Source organism: Siphateles boraxobius, unplaced genomic scaffold (genome assembly GCF_051911475.1).
Source record: "Siphateles boraxobius isolate OS27281-9 unplaced genomic scaffold, OSU_SipBor_1 65, whole genome shotgun sequence".
NCBI lineage: Eukaryota > Metazoa > Chordata > Actinopteri > Cypriniformes > Leuciscidae > Siphateles > Siphateles boraxobius.
Genome location: NW_027509192.1, coordinates 314,826 through 340,540, shown reverse-complemented (window position 1 = coordinate 340,540; position 25,715 = coordinate 314,826). Strand labels below are relative to the sequence as shown.

The following is a 25,715-nucleotide window of genomic DNA, read 5'->3' as shown; positions in this document are numbered from 1 at the left end:
AAATGTATTCCTCACAGATAGCAAATATATTAAATAAAGACTTGAAGTCTGCTGCTTCTCAGATGTTTCTCCTAAAGATAAACTGAAGTTCCTCCTCTAGAGTTTGGGAAAAGAGCTCAAACCTTGCTCAGATTCACTTATACTTAAGTCAGTAATCAAGAGTCAGAGATCTCAATAAGAACTCCAATATTTCTAATAAAATTATTCATCTGAGCTGCTATACACAATTTCATAGGTCTATACACTTATTGTATGACGACTATTGACTCATGTTTCCTTTTTTCTTCTTCTAAGGAACTTCAGGAGAAACCTCTGAGGCAAAGCTGATACTTAAATGAAGCATTTAAATCTTCCAAGTGCAACCAAAAGAGCAACCTTTGAGCTCTAAAATCTCTACATAAACATATTATATCAATTCTGGTTCTTCCCATTGGATTTTCTCACTACAACTGCGTTTGCTTAAGAAGTAAAACTAACAAACAGTGGAAAACTCTGCTGGGCGTCTTTTAAGGAAATGGAGGTTTCAGTCAGAGCAAACTGTGAAGGCCTGGATGATATCTAACCCTGCTGTTCAAACACACACTAATCCTGCTGTTAGATTCATAGCATAGTGTGAAGCTCGACTACATGAGCTGACCCGCGTTCTGTAGAGGAAAACCCACGACTGCGGAAAACTGATCCGAGATCAGCTCTGAACTCTGACAGAATAATGCGTTCCCAATGGACCGACTGATAGATATTCATTCAGCCGGACTCAGAAAAAAATGGGGAGTTTGAGAAAGATCTTGCCATTTTCATACGCAGCAGATGGTCAGAGCGCATGCCGTTTGAGATTCAGACTAGAATAACTCTTAAAAAACCTTGTAGTGTTAAAAAAAAATAACCCTGTAAAACCTGACATATGAAATAATAGTAAGAGAAAAAAAAATTGAATTTTCTTGTATATGGAAGAGTTTATTAAACCTTTAGATTAAAGTCTTAAAAAAAAGTGTTTTTTTTAAAGTCAAGTATCATATTTGATCCATCAGGCTTTTATGGCTAGAGTATTATAATAAAGTGAGAATATGGAGCTTTTTAAAAAAAAAAAAAAAAAACAATGTCCCAAACTGAGCCAAATATGTAATGTGGTGCAGTTGCTAATATTTATAATGACCCAAAAGTTAGATGAAATTCTGATAGCTTGTGATGCAAATAATAGCTTGTGATTATAAATAGATCTTTATAACAGTATAACCCATATGACTGATTTTTAAACAAAAATGTATGGATAATCAAGTAAACCTAAAATGATTCAGTCCAGTAATGTTCATCTTTAAATATACTAACGATATAAAAGTTACTCTTACATTATCTTTATAGAAATCATTAAAGATTTCACAGCAAAAAGACATGAACCACAAGCTGAAGGTGGACATTTTTACAATTATACTAAAAGGCCTTTCAACCTGCTAAACAACCAATCAGACGACAGAGGGCATGAAGTAGATTGTGTGCAACAGGTTTTGATCACGTTGATCCTTTAAAGGCAGTGTATCAAATATGATACAGTATGCTTTAAAGGTCCCATATTATGCCCCTTTTCACAAGATGTAAAATAAGTCTGTGATGTCCCCAGAGTCTGTATGTGAAGTTTTAGCTCAAAATACACAACAGATCATTTTTTACAGGATGTTTAAATTGTCATTTTTTGGTGCTCAGAAAAACGCGCTGTTTTAGTGTGTGCCCTTAAAATGCAAATAAGCACTGCACAGGAGGCGGAGCTTCAAGAGCTCGCGCTCAGTCTCAGGACAAGTTCATCTCACAGCATGATGATGATAATAATATCAGAAACTCTCAGTAACGGTGTTCATTTCGACCTGGAGTCGGACAACAATGCCTACAGAGTCAGAGTGCTGTATAGAGATGGAACAGGTATAGTTTAGTACTTTAATTACGGTTATAACGTATTTGTCATCTGCTTGTATGTATCCACTATTAATAGCCTGCAAGTCTGCTGTTTCGGACCAGGTCCTAATGAGGATCAAACATATACTGATGAGTTTAATAAAGTTTACTGTACATAACACAAAAGATGAAGCGTCAGTTTTACTTCAGAAGCTCACCGTAAGAGCTGAGGAAACAGTAAGATATAAGAAGTGCGCAAGTACATAAACGGATTTCAGTAGAGTTGAGGGAGCATTTTCTTTAAAAACTAAATAATTCCACATCGTCTTCAGCGGCTGCCTCAGATTTCGGGAGTAAATAGAGAGAGCTTTGAACATCTGGCCACACAACACCTATAACGCTGGGAGACATTCTGGTCAGTGCAGCAGCTGTGAACTCGATCAGGGCGGGTCTATGTTAAAACGGCAGTGTCTGTCAACATTCGTGGGCGGGGCCTGTACTGTAGTGATGTCACTAAAACAGCATTCCGAAAACATGTCGTTGGGAGACACTGCTGATGATTTATGGGGATTAATAAAAAAGGAGTGAGTGGATTTTTATCACTATTGGGTGGTTGTGTACACACACTGCCAACACACATTTATGTCCAAACAGCATGCAAAAGTGAATTTTGCATAATATAGGACCTTTAAAGGGTTATGACATGATTTATGAACATCCAAAACGTAATTTTCATACCTGCCACTGTGAGTCGTGCGGTTCGGCTGCTGATGGTACCCAGATTGTCGATGGTGGCCACACACTGATACACACCCTCATCAGGCTTATTGTGTTTGGAGTGGACCACCGTACTGATGAGCAACGAGCCGTCGGCTAGCTGTCGTTTCCGGTCGTCCGCCACCAGGTTCAGGAACGTCCCATCCTTCTTCCACTCCACCCGTACGGGAGCGTCGCTAGCGGCTGAGCAGTTCAGCACAGCGGGAAGCCCGCGTACGGCTAGCGTGTCCACGGGTTCAACAGAGAACCTGAACGGGGTGAAACCTTGAATGGCAGAACCTGAGGACAGAGAGAAGAGGGTGTTACAGGATTTACAGCGTGAATGCACTTTGTCATTAGTATGACCAACTAAAATTTAGCTCTTGAATCAACACCAATTGCATGCAATCAGGCTTTGAAATGAACACCCGCCAACCTGCCAAATGAGGGTAGCGCTAGCCAATCACTAGCCAATTTGGTGTTACTTATGTTTACTCACTTTGCTGGGGAAGTTTGAGTAAGCCAAATCTGCGCAAATACTCAACTCGTGAGTTATCATGATATATTAAATACAGCGTATTGTGCAGAATCTGCTCATATCTGGCTTACTTGAACACACACGTCGCTACGCAACAAATAACGGCGCGCTTGTTCATTTGCAATGAAGCTATAGTGAAGATAAGATTAAAAAGCATTTGTTTAACAGAAAATACATTGATATTTTCCAACATACAACATTTTTTATATATTGTTTGTACTGTTTTGATCTATCCACCTAAAACACATTTTTGGTGATGATGATGAAAGAGGAAGGGAAGAGATGGCCGAATGACAGGATTTTGTTTGACAAAGAAATTAATGTATAAAGCTGTGACAAGGTTAATCTGGTTCTTTTCATTCCTATTTTTTTTTGGCTAGTAGTTCTAAATGTCTGGTAACTTAAAAATATAGTAGCCAAATTGGCCAGTGAGTGAAAAAGTTAAATTCAAACCCTGCATGCAATAATAAACCAACATAATCTTTGAAATGATGCTATCAAAAACACAAGATTTCAGCTCTTTCATCATGTTCTTTTGTTGGCTAAGTGAATTTTATTCTGGACCATTCATGGGTCAAGTCCCTCACCTGTCCACACTGAGCAAAAATACCTCTGGGAAAAGTTATAAACCAACATAATTGCTTGAAGTTTAAAGTGACATATAATTAAAAAACATAACAGCGTTCAGCCACCAACCTGCATTGTTCAGACGGCACTAATGGCCAATTATCTGCACCAGTGGTGTTGTGCGAAAACAATTACGGCAAGACTTTGCGTAACGTAGCAAGCTGCTTCGTACTTTAATTACGTAGGAAATGACAAGCTTCTGGTGTTCAACACAAAGCACCAAATACACAATCTGAGACAGAAGCTGCTTGTTTGTCAAGCAAGCTAATTTGGTACTAAAAATATGTCTTCATAAAAATGGTACCTGAGAAACAGAAGCAAACAGCACATAATTACTATTACGTCATAAAACCATTCACAGATTAGCTACTTTAATGATGCTATATAATTGGCTCAATTTCATTTCCAACGTTAAACAAAACAATGAAGCCTTTACTATGAGTTTCACAAGCTCCCAACAAAATCTAAGAGTCGTACTGTAGTTTGGCACCATTAAAACTGGAATGCGTTCAAAACTTGACATGCAAACTTGTGTCCTTGCGTTTTCTCAATCTAAAAAAAGACCATGCAACGCATAGGAAAGCCACAGTTTCATGCTAACTGTAGAAAAGCCAGCAGGAAAACATTTGGACTAACGTGGCCAAAAGTGCCCCTGTATGTGGCTTTGGATGTTTGTCACAGGCTGGCTGTGAGTAATCGGATGGAGTCCAGAATTGCTGTTGGAGGGCAACAGTGATGCATGCTTGACCCATAAGCCCAGAGACAGCCAGAAAATGAGGCTGTTGGGTTGATAAGTATAAGCTGTTAGCCTTAGTCTGCACACTTTGAGGAAAACCCACTTCAAAACCGCCTCAGTCAGCGAGACCTCTCAGAAAGGGGCAAGGACTCTCCAGGGAAATGGCATACTAGTGAATGAGAGGGGAGAGAGATACTGACACATACAAAGACTGAAGAGAACGAGAAGTGGCCTAGAACGGCTGGTAAGGAAAAGCTGCAGAGATACAAAAACAAAATCAAGGAAATCGGTTAAACTGTCACATACTATATCCTTTAACGGACCATGACAAGCTTCAGTTTGAGAGCCTGTTGCATTGTGGGAATGTACATGAGTGGCGCTTAAGAGACCAAGAGATGGTGGCGAAGCATAGATGAGCGTGAAAGCAAGGATAGTGACACTTGAGATGGCGCTACAAGCGGGGATTTGCCCATCCACCGTCTCTAGGGTCCATCATGGGTTTGTGGACATCAACGTCCACTGCTAGGGTTGGGTAGAAATATCGATTCATCAATAGATTGCAATTATTTGTTTCTCAATTCAATATCGATTCATCAAATCCTATGAATCGATTGAGCCCACCGGCCAGTGGCGGCGCTGTGGATAACACTCTAGTGAGAGCGTTCAGCGTTGTACAAGACATGCTTTACCAAAACAGCTGTTTTTACGGACAGTAGCTGCACTCCGTTCAAGCCTGCACCGCCAACCAGGGATGTCATTAGGCCTATTTTAGGGGGGCTAAAGCTACCCAAAAATGTTCCCCTGACCCCCCTAAACGATAATAAGAACAACAATAACTCTCCGGGAGTCTCCCGCATATTGATAGCGGCTCCCTGATGTACGCAAATTAGTTCAAATCTCCCGAAATCTAGAGCTCGCAAGCTCCAAACCGCGTAGCGCGCGCACAACAGAGAGGAAGAGAGTGAGACTCCTTGCGTGTGTGTGCAAATGTGTTCTCAATTTGTTCTTAAACATTGGTAATACTGCACACATTATTTACAAATATACTCCGGTACTTAATTACTTGTGCATTTACTAATTATTGAATCGAGATCGAAGCTAATAAATCAATATCGAATCGAAATCGAATTGTGAAATTCCTAACAATACCCCGCCCTATCGACAGCCTACTTGCAATTACAGACCCAAGAAAATAAAAAAGTAGACATATCATCAATTAGCAGAATTTGAACTTTTATTTTTAAACTTAAATTTTATGCACGACAAATGAGAGGTCTGTAACACGATTAAATGTAACATTTAACATTTAAACTGTAACATTTGTGTTTTAACTGGTTTTGAGAACGGCAGACTCTACTTTAATCCAGTGTGAGATTCTTTCTGCGCACAAAATCATGCGAAACATGAAATTAGTGAATTAGGGAATGAGGCTCAATGTTTCCGACAGAATCCATAAACGGCTCATTTAGTTATCTCTGCACATTAAACTGTAATGGAGAATGTTTTAATCACATTTAAGCTTTGTAGACAGCGTTGAGTTACATAATTTAAAACATCACAATTCATTCGCATTCACATTAGTTAGAGCCTCAGTTCTGCGGGACGCTAAAGAACAAATTGTATTTATATTCTAGTAGCTTTATTTGCACACACACAACATTTCCTCCCTTCATTTTACATTTACTTGAACCAACTCCAATCAGAATTAGGGAGTTCATGCTTTCATCTGTGTTTTTCCCTTTGTCTTTTCATCTTCAGGCAACTGGTCTTTTCATTTCTACCTGACGCTTTCAAATGCTTCAGATAAATCAGAATTTGCTCAGAGAACAAACACCTCCAAACATCAGGCGCTCTGAGGGCAAAATAGGATCTTATGCTGAAAGCAAAGTTAAACCTTAAAACAAAGTGTCATTAGCACTCAACAGGTTATCAATAGCGTCTCCTCACACTTCTTCACACTCATCAGCCAATCACATTGTTCTCCCCCCCATCCCTTTCTGTAAGGCATTAGCATGTTAGGATACTTAACCTCACGCTGTGACTCAAGATTACAGATTCACAGAGAAAAGCTGCACATGTAATCCATCTCCATAAGACCCGTGTGGATGACAGGTGGGCCGCTTCACGGCAATAAAAGTGGGGCTCATCTGGATAGAGTGGGGTTCCTCCCTCAGGACTCCATTTATACCTCATAAAACATGGAAATTGAGCATCCCAGAGGGCAGATATCCCACAATCCATTTCCACACCCATTGGTAACACAATACATTCAGAATCGAGGACAATATATTGATTGAACTCAAGTGTTCCGCCAACTGCCGACCCAATCAGCTAATTCAATTACCTTATGGTAATATGATAAATCATGGGCTTTAGTTTGATTTCGATTAGTTTATTTTGCTATATACTTACTTTATTTGTATCATTTTTGTAGACACCCACAACATCAGGCACATATTGAACTAACAAAGCACATTTTCCTTCATCAGGCACTAAAATAGCATCCGTTTTTGGCAGAAATGGACAATTATTTTCAACAAGTTACAGACTAGACCAAAGCTTTATAAATTATACAAATCCATTGAACCAAAGGCCTTACGTCAACCACTAAACCAATCAGATAATTCAGTTACCTGATATTTCCAGTGATATTTCAACATATTATTTTGCAATACTGTATCCAATTACATTTTCAGAAAGCATCATAATAACCTTTAAATAAATAAAAATAGCACCTCAGGCATTTAAACCCCTTTATCATTTCCATAATTCTCTGATATGGACACCATTTATCTTAAACCCAGTCACAGAAGTTGTCTGAACAGAATTATACAGAAATAAAAATTCTAAAGTAAATATTTAAGAGTGTAATGCATGAAATTTTCCAATTATATATTAAAAAGGATATTTTTTTCTATCAAAAATACATGATTTTTATTAATAATTTATTTATGCATAATTTAAAAACACTAAAGTTTTCTGAATAAAAGTCTAAAGAAAAAAAGGACAAATAATTGTAAAATATAACAAATATACAGTAGTCAACATTTGAAGTGGATCAAAAAAAGTTTATAAAAGTTGTCCAAAGACGAGTACGGATATTGTGTAAATTCATGTTTAACTTTGATAAAAGGTTTTGATCCACTTTAAATGTTAACTACTTTGTGTGTGTGTGTGTGTGTGTGTGTGTGTGTGTGTGTGTGTGTGTGTGTGTGTGTGTGTGTGTGTGTGTGTGTGTGTGTGTGTGTGTGTGTGTGTGTGTGTTGTGTATGTATGTGTATATAAAAAAATAATATTCAATTTATACTGAAGCACAAATTCAACAAATTGTGAACCGCTTCCATATTCATTTTAGTGACCAATCTGCAGTTCACAACTTTGATTATACAACTGGATTTCTTACTTTGCCTTCAGAATTTTTTTTTTTGCAAAAATGTTACCCATACATTTACATGTATTTATTTAGACACTTTTATCCAAGGTGACTTGCAAATAAGGATTTGCAAACTTATTAAAAGATACACAAAACACATATACGCTATCTACCAACACAGGGTTCATGTTAGCATCTTAAGAACGGCTCAGATGCATATAAAACCATCAAACTGCCTGAAAAAAAAACAAATCTGTGACTGTTTTATAAGACTATATCTACTGCGACTCATCTTGATGGAGGCGATGCTGCTGGTCTAAGGGGAGCGTTTGCAGAACGGTAATTGATTATGGCAAGACAATGAGGGCTGATTCTTCTCGTCCCACTCTTTCATCACTCACACGAGTGAGAACAAGCAGCCGGGCCCACGGGGGGCATTATGGGAGTCCTGGTGACGGGGGTGCGGGCCTGTCAAATTATTTTCCCCTCCAACGAGAGAGGGTTTCAGCAGTCTTCAAGACCCAGCGGGAGGGGGAAGTCACTTCTGGTCCACTGACACAATGGCACTATTGAAGGAGGCTCCAACAAAGACTTTGCCATTAATCAAATTACAATAATAAAGCCCCACTGTAACAAGCAAACGTGGCAAAGGCTCAACAGTGTGAAATCCGATGCAAAGCAATTGCCCCACGCCTGCTGAAGTTCAAGCTTTATTTCCAAAAGCAAGTATGACTCCATGAACTCTGGCAGTGGGAAAACAACAACAACACAAAGCTCGGTGTAGAACAGCAATGTTCACCTTTAGTTTGGCCAAAATCATTGAATTAACAAATTCTTACATCACAAACATGCAGTTTAGAGGACTAGCTTAGTGTGGACTTCATATACTGCAATTCCTGAGGCCTCCATTTGGGAAAAAAATTAAAATCCGCAATGCAATCTGGCCATGCTGGATGATTTGGAAAACGGTTTCACCTTCAGTTCAAACCTGTGGTCTGAAACGAACACATTCACCACAAGTTTGAAGAGTCCGCCTGAAGCCGTAAACTGGATTTTACCCTCCCTGCGCCCCCTAAAACGTTGTTTTTCAACCCGAAACGAAATATAAAACACATCCCGTGCCCTAAATGAAAGTGGCGTGAGCGGTCTGCAAAACTTCTATCCAGCTTTCAGTGAGGGACCGGGGCCAAGAAGAAATTGATTCTGCACGCCATTAGCTCTCTACAAAACCAGGCAAATGCAAAAAAGCACAGCAGAACAGCCTCTCAAAACAGTGATTCCACACTCATCTGGAGACTAAAGAGCAATGCCAGCAGGAAATGGAGGGTAATGATGACAAATAATAGTTCTGGGATCAATTAATCTCTCGGGATGTCCTCGAGGAGACGGGAGCTATCGTTGAGGATCTCTGCTACCTCACTGTAACAATGCAAGTCTTGATTCAAAAGGTAGAATGAACATTTGTGACAAAAGAAAAAGTTACAGAGGCCGTTCGATTTCTTTGCATTTCTCAAACACCCAATCAGAAATGTTTCTTGAGCAGAAAATCATCATATTAAAATGATTTCTGAAGGATCATGTGACACTGAAGACTGGAGTACTGATGAGGAATAAATTATTTATTTTAAATTCTAATAATATTTCACAATATAACTGTTTTACTGTATTTTTGATCAAATAAATGCAGCCTCGGTGAGCAGAAGAGACTTCTTTCAAAAACATTTAAAAAAATCTTAAATTAATCCAAACGTTGGACCAGTCGTGTATATACATTTTGGAATTTCATTAAAAGATATTTAACAGTGTTTTTTAATTATTAGTGTTTTAAAATATTACATTTAAGTGAGCATTAAATAATGGTAAAGATAAATGCAAAAATAATTATTAAAAAAAGTAAATATTTTAAGTGATTTATTTGAAGGAAACTCTATCGCCCCCTTGTGTACCGAGGTTTATTTGTGCTATAGTATTGCAAGAAGAATAAGCCATACATTTGCGTCTAGATTTCATATTTGCGTCGAGCATTTAACCTTGTGTATGAGCACATCATAACCTGTTGAAACGAGTCGAGGGCGCACAGCTCGCCTGAGGGAACACATGCAGGTATTAGTGGGTAAAACTGCTCGAGTGTTTCCCTTTCATTCTCTCTCTCTCTCTCTTTATCTTCTTCTCCTTGGGTGGCACACAAGAAAGTCTTTGAAGTCTCACCTATGTCTGCTCAAATATTGGTTTTATTCCTGAGAGGAGTAGTTTGCATATAATTCCTTGATTTGTTTCAGCGAGCGGTGAGAATATCAAAACACTCGTATTGAGAACAAATCATTTAATAGGTTTTTACGAAGTGGATTTATAATCTTCATATATTTTGTTCTCTGAAGATTTGAAGACTAGAGACTTGTTTGCAAGCCAGGGTAATTGGATAAATACATCCTTTACAAAAATAAAAAAGAGCAGTAGCAGTTAATTAACCAAGTATTCAATATTAGGAGGGCCCAAAAGTTGAAAAAATAAGCCAAAATTGATCAACCACTAATTTAAATATTTAACATAATATTAGTCATAAGAATAAAAATAGTCATACTTTAATCTCTTTTGACACTTTTGAAAGGGGAAGGACAAATATTCACAGTTGATGACTGCAATCAGTCACGTTATAATTACAATGAAACAAGCCCCTCTCACTTTATTACGCTTTTAAATCAACTTTGTTTTAGGCCGCATGTTCATGTACGTATCACACTAGTGCACTACTTTACATATTAATTTATCATTTATGAAAATATGAACTTCTGTATGCTGGATGATACTCAAATCGATATAACTGGAAGATATTTATACAGAGTTTTTTCTTTTCAGAAAGTGTATAGCAGACAATAACACCGTAACGCAGATTCTGCTCAGGGACATAGAAAGCATTTGGTGAGGAATGGGAGATTTCGGGTACGGGAATTGCGTCACCATGGCAACTCTCTAATGATGACTGACGCTTCAGATCAGCCAATAGGAGAGTCCCGCTGGGAATGCCCCTTCTGAACCAGGGACGACAGGCTGCCTCGGGCTCGTTTCTCTCCCGGAGAACACACATTGACAGCGTTGACGTGGACCTCCTGAGGGGCCCTTGACTGTCGGCCCCCAGGGACCGCTCTCAGAGCCAGCCTTGAATTACGCCATCGACTGTTACTACATAACCGGCACTCATGCAGACTAACATAAAGCTCATCTTGGTCTTTGTTGAAGAGTTTGGAGAACTTATTTGGCCATCAAAGGACATTTCAAAGTAAATTAGTTTTCTTTAAAAGTTGCTTTTGATGTAACAATCAGCGGTATGTTTGGGATTTATTTTATATTTTATTTAAATTATGAGTGTTTTCAAATTAGGTAAGCATTAAATTACAGTGAAGGAAATTGTAGAAAAGTAGAGAATATGAGCATGCACAATTAATTGTTGACTATTAAAAATGTATTTAAAAAAAATTATACATATATACAAAATGATATATGCATTATAAATAAGCTTGGTGAGGACCTTATTTTTCAATCAATCAATAGTGAGTGTGTTTGAGAGGGAGTATGACTCACTCACTCACTCACTCACTCACTCACTCACTCACTCACTCACTCACTCACTCACTCACTCACTCACTCACTCACTCACTCACTCACTCACTGGCCAACATAATTGAATTGACAAATTCTTACAACCATCTAGTCTTTAAATTCTTTGAAGACTACATGTAGCTTACATCCCGAATGTGTGGACTTCATATACTGCAATTCCTAAGGCCTCCATTTGGGACGGGACAAGAGACATATGGGGAAAGAAAGAGAAAGTATCTGAGAGAACGTCTGCGTCAACACTCAGACGCCATCCAAATACCCGACTGGCACCCCTCCAGATACACACACCGCCACCGAATTCAGTCCGACTCGTGAAGGAACCAATGGAGTGCCACTTCGAGATACGCTCTCTTTCAGAGCTGATTAAACGTGAGGAAAATGAGCCAAATGCTAATCAAAAGAAGGCGAGTCGGGGAACAACAGCGGCGTGGTGTGCAGTGATTTCATTATACTATATGTGATAGATTCTGCATGCAGTTTGGACATTGATTAATGAAGAGACACCCACAGCTCTATTAGAAAGCTCCAACAGCTTACACACACACACACACGCTTTACCGACTGCCATTGATTACTCTGAGACGAGAAAGTCAGTATCAGAGCAGCTACATTGATCAGCACACCAACAAATAACCCATAACTGGCTTGTTATCATCAATATCAAATCCTCCAGAATCTCATGGAAAACAGTGGAAGTCATGGTGGCATATTAAGAGACTATGAGCCTCATTATATTTCCTAATGTTTTCTTTTCCAAAACCACTGGTTCGATTTCTATCAAAACAAACACAAACACTCCATTAAACTCTTGAAACAGTTACCACAGTCACAGGGTTTCAGACTAAAGCTTCATAAAACAATAAGCACACCACTGACCTTTCCGTGCTGATGCTAATGCTAATGAAAGCCAGGAAGACAGACCTCGATTAAATAGCCATGTGTGCTTATGTATTGGACCATGTTGGTGAGTTAATGTCAGGTTTAACAAAAGCATTTAAATGAGTTGCAGCTCAAATGTTTTCTAAACCCAAGCCCTTCACTTTCCACTAAATTCAAGGCTGGAAAAATCTGCGAGTCTCGAACCAGAAACCTGTTAGCGTCAGAAGTCAATGGCGGGATTAATGTCTTTTTTCAACATGCAATAAGCCTAAAACTAAGAGAAAAAAAGAAATAAAGATTAAATGAAAAGTTATAATAACTTTGTTTTGTACTTTCCTCAACCAACCACCACAATTTCAATGGGAATGAACAATTTTGTGTGTAAATGTTTGCACGTACCACAGTGCAACTGCAACATACCAAATCACAAGGCGTGTGCGTTTCCATTACAGATTTGCGGAAAACTTTTGCGATTTTTTCCTAAATGTCGCCAAAAAATTATTGCGAAATGACGGCGTTTCCATTAACCGATGTTTTGCGACTAAAACGTAATTTTTTTCCTCTCGTTATAAGTCATTCCAAAAATCATGGCGACAGATGTTGGTAGATTTACGTATATCCCAGCCACTGCACTGGCCATTATTATTAATCGAAGGAGACGTGTGTGTGTTATCCAAGCATTAATGGTAAGGAAAGCCCCTTATACTTGGAGCGGCTGGTGTTTGAAGGTTTCTCCCTCATATCTACTTTGAGGTCTTGATTTCTTTGAGGTTTAGAATCCAGTATTCCTGTAATTATTTTGTCTTTTATTAATTTAATAAAGAACTATGTCTCGTATTCTGTCCAAACATACCGCGTCATCTACATCAGGTGACCTGTAAATGCGCAAAAAATGTTTCCATTGCAATTTTGCAAAATATTTCTTTTTCTAATTGCCCGAAAAACCACCTCATGTGAGCGTAAAAACTTTTTTGCTGTAAATGAGAGTTTTTGAGAAAATTACATGTTTCCATTGGGCGTGTTTTTTTTAAATCGCAATTTCAATTTGCACAATTTGAAGGGTAAACGTGGTTACTAACTGTAAAAAAAAATATGGACGTAGTGTGTTGAAAAAAAATATGGACGTGATGTCACCCATTGGTTTCTAAAGAGCATTTTTTAGGCCTTAAGTGGGCGGAGCCGGCCGTCGCCATCTTGGCCGCACTCACTCCTAGATAAACGAAAATGGGTAAAGAGGCGGGATCAGCTGAGGTGAGTGACGCTAGCAGACAAACGGCTAGTAGTGACATCAGTGGCAATCCACCTGTCACTCAAGTTGCCACGCCCTTAATTATGCAGAACTTTAAGGCTTAATATAATTTAAACGGATGAGTTATAAGAAAATTCATCCTCCTCACAGTTGTCAAGAAGGGCAAAATTAGCTATATAGACCAAAACCACTTTTTGCACCAAGATGTAAAAAACAAATTCTGCTGTAAATATGGGCATTTTAACATGGGTGTTTATGGGATTGACTCTCTTTTGGAGCCAGTCTCTAGTCGATGAATTGCAGTTTAAGTTACTTCTTTGTCGGATTCAAGAGAGACTGGAAGGTTGCCGCTTGATACCAATGCGTGCATCACATGGATCCTGCTTGATCCAGAAATAAAAGCAAAAATCGGAAAACCCAGCATCAGTTCCTCCCCTGCAGCGAGAGAAGATATTCCAGTGCACCACTGCAAATCAATGACCTCTGATTCTTATTCCTCCTGCGACAACCGGCCCGCTAAGGTCAGCAGAACCCAAACGGGCACTGTGGAGGTTTAATGACCTCCACAACCCTGTCTGGAGACCAATAAGAGTTTGGGGGGGAAACACACGCTGAAAATGCAAGAGCATCTCATTCAACATGGATTTTAACATTTGTAACAGTTGCAAACATTGTGCACCGATTAAATAATTCAAAACAGACAAGATTGGAGAGAAAGATTGCATTCCTCCTACTACCAATTCTCCCCTGTTGCTTTAAAAGGCAAGTCACATCCCTGCGTAATTACAGGCTTGATATCAGACCCATCTCTCTGAGGTAGACTGACAGTTTTTCCTCTTCTAGATTTGAAGCATTTAACAGTTTTTCACCAGTCTCCCTCAAAATGCATCATTTAGTCTTTATCTTGCTCACACAGATGCACGCGGTCAAAGACGCAAGAGCAAAGACCAGAACTAAAGGTCACTTAAGAAAACAAGGAAAGAAACATGCACTTCTAAACAGCAGTATATCCAGTATACTGCTCTTTTTTTTTTTTTAAAGGCATTTAACATGTAGCGCTAAACGTTCCAAACTGTTTTTTGTTGCAGTGCTGAAAAACTCAAATGAAGTATATTTTCTTAGGGGGGTTTTACACTGGCAGTTTAGTTCGGAACGGGGCACGGTTCACATGAAAAATCACTAATGTGAACGCTGTCATGGGACCCGGGTGCGCACTGGGTGCCGAACCTGAGACTACCTGGAGGAGCTGGTGTGAGTTCGGTTGCTCCCGAACCGTGCTGCAGTTCGCGTGTATGTGAAAGCAACACGGACTCAGGTGCACACTTGTTCAGGAAGTAAAGTATCCTGCGCATGCGTTTTAACCGATTATGATGCATTTAGTTAAATAAAACACACGTAAGGGATGAAGATTTACCTTGGTTATGAGAAAGAGTGAGTCTGCAGTGTATTTGCGCGTAGTGCGTGCAATCAGGGCAACAAATTAATGGAAGTCCACTGTCTCCTCAAAAGAGTCCATTTGCAAGCAGCGGAAATATAGCTTGTGCAACACACACACACACACACACACACACACACACACACACACACACACACACACACACACACACACACACACACACACACACACACACACACACAGGGTTGTTTACTCAGCTATGCATAATAGCACCAAATTAATAAAAACACAATATATTGACCCACGTCATGTTTTCTATCATGCGGCGTGCACGTTTGCAATGACGTGAGATGCACGCAAACGCAGAGTTCGATAGAATCAAGTTGAGTGTGAAACCAGACCAACGCTGCGGGGGGCGCCCGGAACAATGGGCCTCGGACCGCAGCAAACAAGCCCAGTGTAAAAGCCCCCTTAATGTCCGAAATTCTCATGCAAAATTTTTGCATGTTAAAAAATAAATACGATCTCACACTGTCAATCTTGTTTACCCACTTGCCTCAGAAACTTTTGTCCGTCATAAAAAAAGCGTTTAAAAAAATAATAATTATTATGCGTTTTGCATGTCCGAAGAAAGCATTTTGAGAGGTGTTTTGACAATTCATAGCCACCGAATGACGAATACGAAAAAAATGCATACGAAAATATTGGACTAGTGTGCAAGGACCTTTTGTGATCACAAAATCATTACTTAAGCAATGTAAAATGGTTAACAATCTATTAACATGCATGGGTAAAGTGGCAATTAAATTGAGATTACAAGGATAAACAATTTTAAGCTCACTGCATTGTGGGATCCGCTATTCCATGCATGTCCTCTTGTTGTGTACTGCAAATGTCTCAAATTTCTCTCTGGTTCTTTTTACCACATTTGATGTTTCCCGGTACTAGGCGAAGTGTGTTAACTCAAAGTTTTCCTACAGTAGTAGAGCAAGTTCAGATCCCAGCTGAGGCGTCAAAGGGCGATGGGTTATCGTGAAGCAAGTGAACCTGCAGTACGGACTGACCCGAGCAGCTGAAATAAAACACTGCGCGTGTGTGAGCAAGATGAGAGCATGTTGCCATCAGGTGCTTCACAGCTGAACAGAACGCTAGCAGAATATTTACCAGCCCGTCTGTGACATCTGTGAGCTGTGTGTGTTTGTGTGTGTGTGTGTGTGTGTGTGTGTGTGTGTGTGTGTGTGTGTGTGTGTGTGTGTGTGTGTGTGTGTGTGTGTGTGTGAGAGAGAGAGAGAGTCTGTCGTCTCCTCTGAACCAAACACCTGGAGAATCTTCTGGATGGATGATGACTGCATGCTAAATTGCAGTATGTATACTGTGCACAGTTGGGGGTGTTCTGGATGAAATACTCATCATGAGAAGTAGACACTATGAATGGAACACTGTAGCCCACAATGCAACGCACTTGATTCAATCTGAGATCAATGGTACGTCCGAAATCCCGTGCTGTCTGAGTAGGCACTACATTTGAATTTGAACTTACTTCGCGACCTTTAAAAAGTTGGCATACTGTTTTTGCATACTACTGTATATAATAGAAAAGTATTCGATTTCGGACGTAGTGCAAGAATTGTCTGATATCAAAAAAGTTCTCAATCTGTTTCCAATCTTGCATATCCAATCATAATTTCGGGAAACCTGTTTGGAAACAGCAACCAAAAGTAAAGAGCAGATGGTTTTGAATTGCTTGACATATGATTGAAATAACTTCAAAAAGGAAAATACAGTTCAGTGCAACATGTGCAGCACAAGTCTGTCATATAAGCTACATAACATTATAATAAGAACTTTTAACAAGAACCATGGCTTTTAATGGTGAGACTTTTGTTTTTGTAATCAATATATCGGTTATCAGCTTTCAGATATAAAGAATTATCGGTTATTGGTATCGGCCAAAATTTTCATATGGATTCATCCCTAATTACAGCATTTACTGATGTTTTGAATTAGCTTTTATTTTTAATATTTTCAGTTTTCATATTATATTTAGTTTAAGTTTTTGTAAATTTGTTATGTGCTTTTTTCTTTATTTTTTATATTTAAATTTAGCTTTAATTTATATTTATTTCAATTTTAGCCATTCTAATACTGACTTAAACTTATTTTATTTCAGTTAGTTACCAAGGAAATATTTCTATTGTTACGTTTTTCATCTAATATTTTATTTCAGTTGCATTTCGATTCATTTTTATAATAGTTTTAATTAACACTGATCATGACTTTTTCCAAGTAAATAAACATGTTTGAAATTATTGTTTTCTTAAACAACTGAACGGCATTTGTCAAATTAAACATGCATATGTGCTGAGCTCATGTAATAATGTAGCATAACAGTGATTGAAACATTTATAACTGCATATTATTTCATACTATTAAAAAATAAAAATAGGCATGTACAATATATACATTGCATTAAGCATTAAGCTAGCGTTCCAAGTCAAGCATGAAAAAAATAGCATGCAATGTGTGCATGTACGTGCATGCAAATACATTAAACTCTACAGGGACCTTGTTGCATGCATGCTTTAGTTTTCCGGTGCAAGAAAAGTGGCGTGTTGAGGACGAGACCTGGCGGTGTTTATCGCTCTATAGGGTGAGATTAAGAACAGAGGGGAAGTCATACATCACTGCCTATAGAGGTGCTGAGATGATAAATCAACCCGAGAGATAGAGAGAGTGTGTAAGGGCCTGACTCCAGATCAGCACTAAACACACAGGTAACTGGGTCAAGCACAGCATGAATAACACTTCACAGCACCGATCTAGGAACAAGTTTGACATTCATCTAGCCAACAAGGAAATTATATAGCCAGAGGAAATTGAGCACACGTCAACATAGCGGACGTCTGAGGCATTCTAACTGAAACCCCCCAAATAACTGATATGAAAAACCCAGATGCAGTCGTCATGTGTTTCAATGACTGAATCTTAAATTCTTACCCTCCACTCCCCCCAAATCTTGATTTGATCATCACATGTGTGTAGCACGGTTTACATAAATATTAGGGCTGGGTATCGATTCAATGGTCCCGATTAGATCAGATTCCGATTCACAAGATCTCAATTCAATTCGCTCCTCGATTTGATTCAATGATTCAATTTTCACTGGTAATAACTTTTAAAAATCAATTATTAGTAAAAAATCAATACTTCTCTGAGTTAAACAAATAATTGAAATTCCATATATTTGATCATTTATAATACTATCAATTCTATATGTTTTTAATTTATTATCTTGTTAATATACACATACAGGACTTTTCCCCACCATCTCAAAATTATGATTTTTTTAAAAATTTTAGCTGATTAATCTGGTCCAGTCACAATTAATTCTGGGAATACTTTTATCCTCAAAGGCAACAATGACTTATATTCTTCACGTATGGAGGAGAAATTCAGAATAGTGGTTTCAAGCTTTGACAATTAAAACCCCAAATCTTGAATTTTTTTGTTAGATCCTTGGTCGAGAACTCGCCTATGAAGCATAAAAATGCTGTCTAGGTAGGAAACCTCACTATGGTTTGGAACATCCCCATTATTGGTTTACAACTAATGTGCAATCATTGTTAAAAGAAAGTATAATTACATTTCATTAATCACATTCATTCAGCCAATGATTTAATCCAACATTACTTGCAAAAAAGTAGACTCTAATACAAAAGTCATTTGTATATACGTCAGCAGTTTAATGATTTTTGGATTTTAAACCACATTTGCAATCACAACATGCCGGTAAGCAAAATGAGGAAGCATTCAGATAATTGTTTCTCTTCTCAGTATCTTAACTCGTACTCATAAGCTCTTTAAACAAGATAAAAATGCAAGCAAGTGTCCCAGCGACTGGTATAATCTCTCCCTGATATAAGCCATATGGACTGAGGTTTTAAAATCATGTGAATCTCACAGTTTTAAGTAAGCCATTGGCTCTGACCTACCATTGTTCTTGACCAAACCTAGAGAGGATTTAGTTTACGAACAAGTCTGATAAACTCAGATTAACCGGCACATGTTTTTTATTCCCTCGATTTATTCCCCGAGGGTACGACCCCCACCTGGGCCGGGGGCAGATTTAATCTAATAGGGCCAATGCCAAAAAATGATCCACGACATCCTCTCTGAAGAGAAATGGGGTTATCGGTGCATTTCCTTCATTCATATGTGACCGTGATGGAAGTTTCCTGATTAATAAGAAATCTGTGCCCAATCAAAAATCTGATTTAAAGTCATGAGATTGACTGCGAGATTACCATGTTTTTTGTGACTTTGAGCTGCTCCGGCAGAAGCATTACTGAATATATGGAGATTTGTTCAACCTTATTTCTTTATGGAGACATAGAGCTACTGCGGGGGAGAGTCAAATGCACCGTTGACATCCGTGGAAAGATATTCTGAAAATGTCACAGTTAAATCCTGTTCTAAAGGGCATCCTCACTCACATAAAAGATGCTGTTTAGAGGGCAAAAATAAGCCATGAAATCAAAATCAGCCCTGTTTACTTTAATACACGTTCCTGATCTTGTTGTGAACGATTTATTGCTGCTTGTTATTCCAAAGGAAAATAAAATGTTGGCCTTTATAATCTTTCATCCAAATGCAATAACTTGCTCTGCCTCCGAAACGACCTTTGCTATGCCCAATCTTAAAAATGATATCTTATTTGCAGTCCAGCCATTTTCTCAGAAAAGCTCCTTGATAATGACGTGGATCTGCGTGGTTGGAGAGTTGCAAGTGCAATTTTATTGAAATTCTCCAAGAACACAGATCCCCCCCCATGGACTTGCATTAGTAAAGGGCACAAAGAGTGCAAAAGAGCAAGTGAATATGAGAATGAACCTGTGTTTCTGGGGCTAAATTTAGTCCAACTCCTTCCATGACCGTCTGTGAAGTGCCTCCAAAATGCCATGGAGACCGACAGAAAGATAGAACAATAGAATTATAGAACAATATAGATTCATAGAACAACAAAACTATAGACTGTTGGGTAGAATGACAATAGACAGAACGATAGATGGAAAGACATAAAATTATAGAATAATAGACAGAACGAGCGATAGAATGATAGAACAATAGAAATCTGTCAATCTATTCATCTGTAAATCATTCTTTTGTTGTATCTATCTATATTTATGATTGTTTCTGTTTATCTATAGGGGTTTTCGCACCGAAGGAACCTTTTTCTAGTTCCTAGAACTAATGGAGGAAGTACCCGCTTTTTAGCGTGTTCAAGTTTATAGCCTATATATTTAATCCACAAACTAATTCTACGAACATAGAAAACAGTGATAAATGGACCTCAAACCGATACACTAAAGAGAAAATCCAACGCAACTTTAAAGGGACCAAGCGAAACATGATTATGGATTTCTGCTCAGCTAGTGACATTGTGCAAAACAGACATAGGGGAACATTTAGTTCTCGGGGAACTAGGACTGCACGATATATCGTTTTAGCATCGGTATCGCGATGTGCGCATTTGCGATAGTCGCATCGTAGGATGTGCGATGAGAAGTATAAGGGTCGTGGTGGATCCGTGATGGACAGAACAACAGACAGAAAGAATTATAGATAAAACAGAACAATAGATTGAATCTTAGACAGGTAGAACAATAGACAAATAGAAGGACAGATTAGACCAATTTACCCTTCACTGGGAGTTTGAATGACAGGGGATCTGACCAATCATGAGCCGCCATTTTGTCCGACAAAGCGGTCAGGAGAGTTAGTAGATTTACGTCAGTGGATTTGAACTTGAAAAACGGTGTGTACTGACGTCGATCTTTCCGCGGTTGAAACAACATTCCTTCTGATGTTCATTCATGTTTATTTGATGCTATAAAATTAACTAGAAGGAAGAGATGATCAGTTCACAAGCAGCTTTAACTGAGGCACTACAGCGATCTGTCAGAAACATTAAAAGAGCCACAAAAAGGTATCTATTGCTTCTTTTTTTAAATGACTAAATTTGAAAGTTGAGACTTTTGTTTCATATCAAAAGTAACCTGATCTTTCCTGTCTTGGCTCGTTGTCAGTGTCCTCTTTGCCATGCAATGTATTTTTCACTGCGTAAGAACATGGTTTGGTGTGAGCGGCATGAGGTAGTACCAAGTCAAGTCAATTTCATTTATATCGCTTTTAACAATATAGATTGTTTCAAAGCAGCGTTACAGTGATAACAGGAAATCTAGAATTACAGCAGCTCTAGAATTAAGTTATTGTCCAGCTAAAGTTAGTTTTTGATTGATTCACTTCCATTGCAAAAATCATTAGTTATTAACTTAGGGTCCGCTTACACGACAAGGTTTCAACAGAAAATAGAAAACTTTTAGAAAACTTGTTCCGGCCACTCATTTGCACGACAATGGTGCTTGGCGGCTCGAGAACGCAAACCTTGAAACAGGTTCCAAGTTTTGAATTTTTAAAAAAACGTTATGTCCATGTAAACTTCAAAAACGCAAATCCGTGAAAACGGCGATAGCGTACACATGCATATTATGCAACAGTAACTAAAGGGTCTATTGCGTCTTTGCAAACGGTCAATTCAGTAGATACAACAATAGAAAGTTGGACAGCAAGATGCAGAGTTTGAAATTAACTTTCACTCACCGGCCAATTTGGCTACAAAATTTTTAAGTTGGCGGCCAATCAGAACTTCTACTAGCCAAAAAAAATTATGCAGATTCTGCATAATACGCTGTATTAATAGATCATAATGACTCACAAGAGTATTTGCGCAGATTTGTCTTACACAAAGTTCCCAAGCGAATTGATTTGACAGCGTTATCCGACACACTTGATTTTCCCCCGCAGTTGGAGGGTGTTAATTTCAAACCCTGGCTCAAACCCTGAATGATACAATAGAAAGATTTACCCAAATCTAGATTGCAGTGTTGCTGTCGGGCTGATCTTGTGCACAACCAGAGATGCTCCTGCATGAGCACTTAGCGAGCAGATCTCCTTCAGCGCGAATGCCCTTCATTATTGAAAAGCTCTGTTGTGAAGCAGCGGGGCTCTTACGCCGCGGGTTCACATGCAGGTGAATCTGTGAATCATGTGACGTCTCCTGAACCCACAGAATGTGGTCACGAGAGCAAACCACGATGCCTGAACTGTGAGCTAAATAATTCATCATCACCCTGGACGGTTGAGATGATATTTATGAAGCCCCTTGGGCCGAAGGCAAGGGAAGGAGGGTATGTTTATGGTGAGACGCTTAACACGGATCCAAAAGAAGCTTTCAATTGGTCTTTAATCTGAGGGACTGAACCGAAACGTGGCTAAAAAGCCACAACAATAAACTTGACATGATCTCAAGGTGAGAATCTGAAATGAGCTGATGTATTAAAACTGTGCTGAAGTCGAAGGGAGAGCACAAGGAGGAAAAAAGTGAGGCATGCTATACATGGAAAAGAAAAAAACGAGAGAGAATGAACAATAAATCTTTCAGGAACGAGTGTTCAGCAAGAAATTGCAGGATGTTGAGTCAGAGAAAGAAACCACCAAATCACAGCTTCATCATTCTGCTGTGAAGATTCACATCTCAGTGTGAGAACAAACGTAATGCTTTCAACAGTCTGAAGGATTTACACAACACTCACCTTCTGAACATCAGATCTGGAAAACTGTTGAACGATCTGGACCACGTTCATATATTAAAATAAACTGTTTGTAGTAGCACTTAATTCTAGAGTATGTGTACTTAGTTAAGAAAGTACTGGGTGATATAAGGTAAGTAACATGGGTTAAGGTTCAGTTTAAGTACCTAGTTATTTTAATAAGTACAATGTAGGTACATGGGGAACAGGACTGTAAAATAAAGTGCTAGCCTCAGATTTTGCAATGTAATTTCAGTGTAAAGTCAGGAATTATTGCAATTTTCATGTCAGTCTCAGTCTCATTAGATTATTTTATTATTAACCTTTATTTTACAAGGAAAAGAAGCACATTGAGGTTAAGAATCTCTTTTACAAGAGCAACGTGGCCAAGACTCACAGACACAGCTCGTTTGATTTCATTTGCACCATAACAAACTTTTTCTTTGTCATCTCTCAGTCTTTGTCATCTTTCATTTCTGGCTGACATCAGTCAAGCCTTTCATTTTTAACTCCACCCCTCCAAGACTTTTGGATACTTTTGAAACCTTTTAAAAACACTGTTACACTCAGAACTGATTTTAGACTAAAACTCACCTAACACTCTTTTCAAACGTTATATTCTGACTGAAACTGTCAGGCACCCTGACTCCCGGTCAGCACATGACTGTAAAGCATTTACGTGGATTTAACTTCTCCAGGCCGGATTAGCTGACATCTCGGTGCGGAGGCATTTAAAAAAAAGATGCAGATGAATAGGGAAGAAACACTGGATTACCTTCCCATTACAATGCAAATAGATCAAGGTGGGTCGTCGCCATGACAGCGAGACACCGGCATAGTGCCGCACAGAGAGATTCGATTAATAACTAAATTAATTGAATGGAAAGGCTGCACTAACATGAGATTTGATCCTCTGAGATGCTCGCCAGGGAACAGTGTACGTGTGTCAGTGGAACGTGAGAAAACACGAATATAAATAAACATTCTCGCTGTGTAACCGGAATTGCTTTGGTCACATGAGGTGGTCGCGAGGGCATGGTGTCATTTGGAGAAAACGAGTGCGCTCATGCCCACCAGCAAACAAACTCTGCCAGGACAGGTTTGAGAGCTGTGACACGCTTGCTCGCGCACACACACTCCTTCAGGACAGACTCACTGGCACAAATCCTACGGCTTGTCAGAGATAAGGTTACAAAACCAATATTGTCCTATGCATGGTTATCTCGTAGCCCGCAGTAACTTTATTACACATGCATTTACCGCAGGAAATTCAGCGTTGGTCTAGACAAGGTGACACCAACCTTTGAGTTAATTCTCCTATGCATCACAATTTCTTTGATCCACAAAAATGAATAATCAATAATTGAAATAAATTGATAAAACATTTAACGCTTTCCCGCCATTGACGGAAATTTCCGGCTTTCAGTGTTTTCGCTGTTATACGGTAGGGGCAGCTTTTACCGACATTAAACAGCACAACTGCCTAACATTCCCGAATAAAATGTCGACCCAGGACGAGCGACAGGACTGTGAAGCTTTAAGATGGACTTTAAGCTTTATTTCTGAATACCATCCAGTCATATTCTTGGACAAAAATGTGATTTTCTCAGCTTTTTGCTCAAAAATTTTGCTTTTTTTTATTAAACTTGTCCACATTCAAGTGTTTATAAAAAGAATGCATGAAGCTAGAATTAAATGTGTTTTTTTTTCTCAATTAAAAGCAGTGGGTTCATTCTTTGAAGTTCATTCTTCTTAGATATTCACACAACAAAATATTCCAGGGGCCATGAAATATTTGTGAAAATGATCAAAAATTCTGGCGGTGGCCGAAAACTTTTCAAAAACGCTGACGGGGAAAGAGTTAAAAACATAATTAATCAAAGTTTTAACCTTACATTAAAGTGTTTACATAGTATTATACACAATACTATATAACACAAGAAGATATTTAATTTCTTCCAAAACATTACTATATAAATAACTTACTTAAATGGACAGTTCGGTTATCCAATCCCATCGCCTTAAACAACTGTAAACCGACTCTAAACAATTACAGCAGAACAAATGACTTCTTAAAACCTCATAATAACTTGACACGGAGTGGCAGCCAATTCAATCAAGAATAATAAATTACATGTAGCTATATTAGCAGGGAAGGCGGGCCAGGAATTGAAAGGACAATCATTTACAGTATGACAGGTAGTCAAGGACCTGGGACAAACTCGTTTTTTTCACACGCAGAACCATTTCTCCAACCCTGTCTTAGGAAGGGTTATTAATTAGCACTGAATGGAGAGTTAATGAGCGTCACCATGGTGACTCGAGGCTCAAAGACCAGCCGAGAAGGAGCATGGCGGTATCCATGAAGAAAGTTGTTTGCAGAAAGGCCCTGGATGCCAGTAAAAATCACAGAACGACGGCCAGAGACCTGAAGCACGAGGCAGGGGTCTTCATTAAACGCTGACACGGGACGACTTCAAGTGAACAAACACCACTGGAATCCATCGTAAATAAAGCATCACAACTGGTCTTAGATCAGACAACAACAAAGAGCAATTTCTATTGATTCTGGAGATAAACAGACTTTAGAAAATCGAACTTATTTGCAAGTATGAAACAAAATGGCAATTACTTAGATGCAACATAACCAGTCTATATATCAATAATATGTTAACAGATAATGGCACATGCATTCAAAAAGAAACTTCAGGACAAGCAAGACTCCGATATTTCTCAACCTAAATTCAGAGACTCAAGTTGAGGGCTTTTCCACCAAGGACAGCGTGTATAATTCATCCTCAAATAAATAAACCAGCGGCAAAAGCGCTGCCAAAGGCCCCAGATAGCTTACCGCATATCAAAGTAAACATTAGACCCAGAAACTCGTGCTAAAAACAGAGATGTACGTTCAACCTGTCTGTAGCAATCTGTGTCTTGTGAAAACAATAAAATCTGGACAAATACGATCATGTCCAAACAGCCTACGACATTTCTGCAATAGCACCACCAG

At 38.8% G+C, this 25,715-nt stretch overlaps 1 protein-coding gene across 6 annotated transcripts in view; it reads right to left on the bottom strand.

Annotated features, from left to right (window-relative positions):
* Window positions 1-25,715, bottom strand: part of neo1b (neogenin 1b) — a 145,968-nt gene that overhangs the window by 103,123 nt on the left and 17,130 nt on the right. For all 6 annotated transcript variants that reach the window (XM_077209974.1, XM_077209976.1, XM_077209973.1 and 3 more), the window contains exon 2: window positions 2,623-2,940. In XM_077209974.1, coding sequence (XP_077066089.1) covers window positions 2,623-2,940 — 318 coding nt within the window. The remainder of the gene's footprint in view (window positions 1-2,622; window positions 2,941-25,715) is intronic.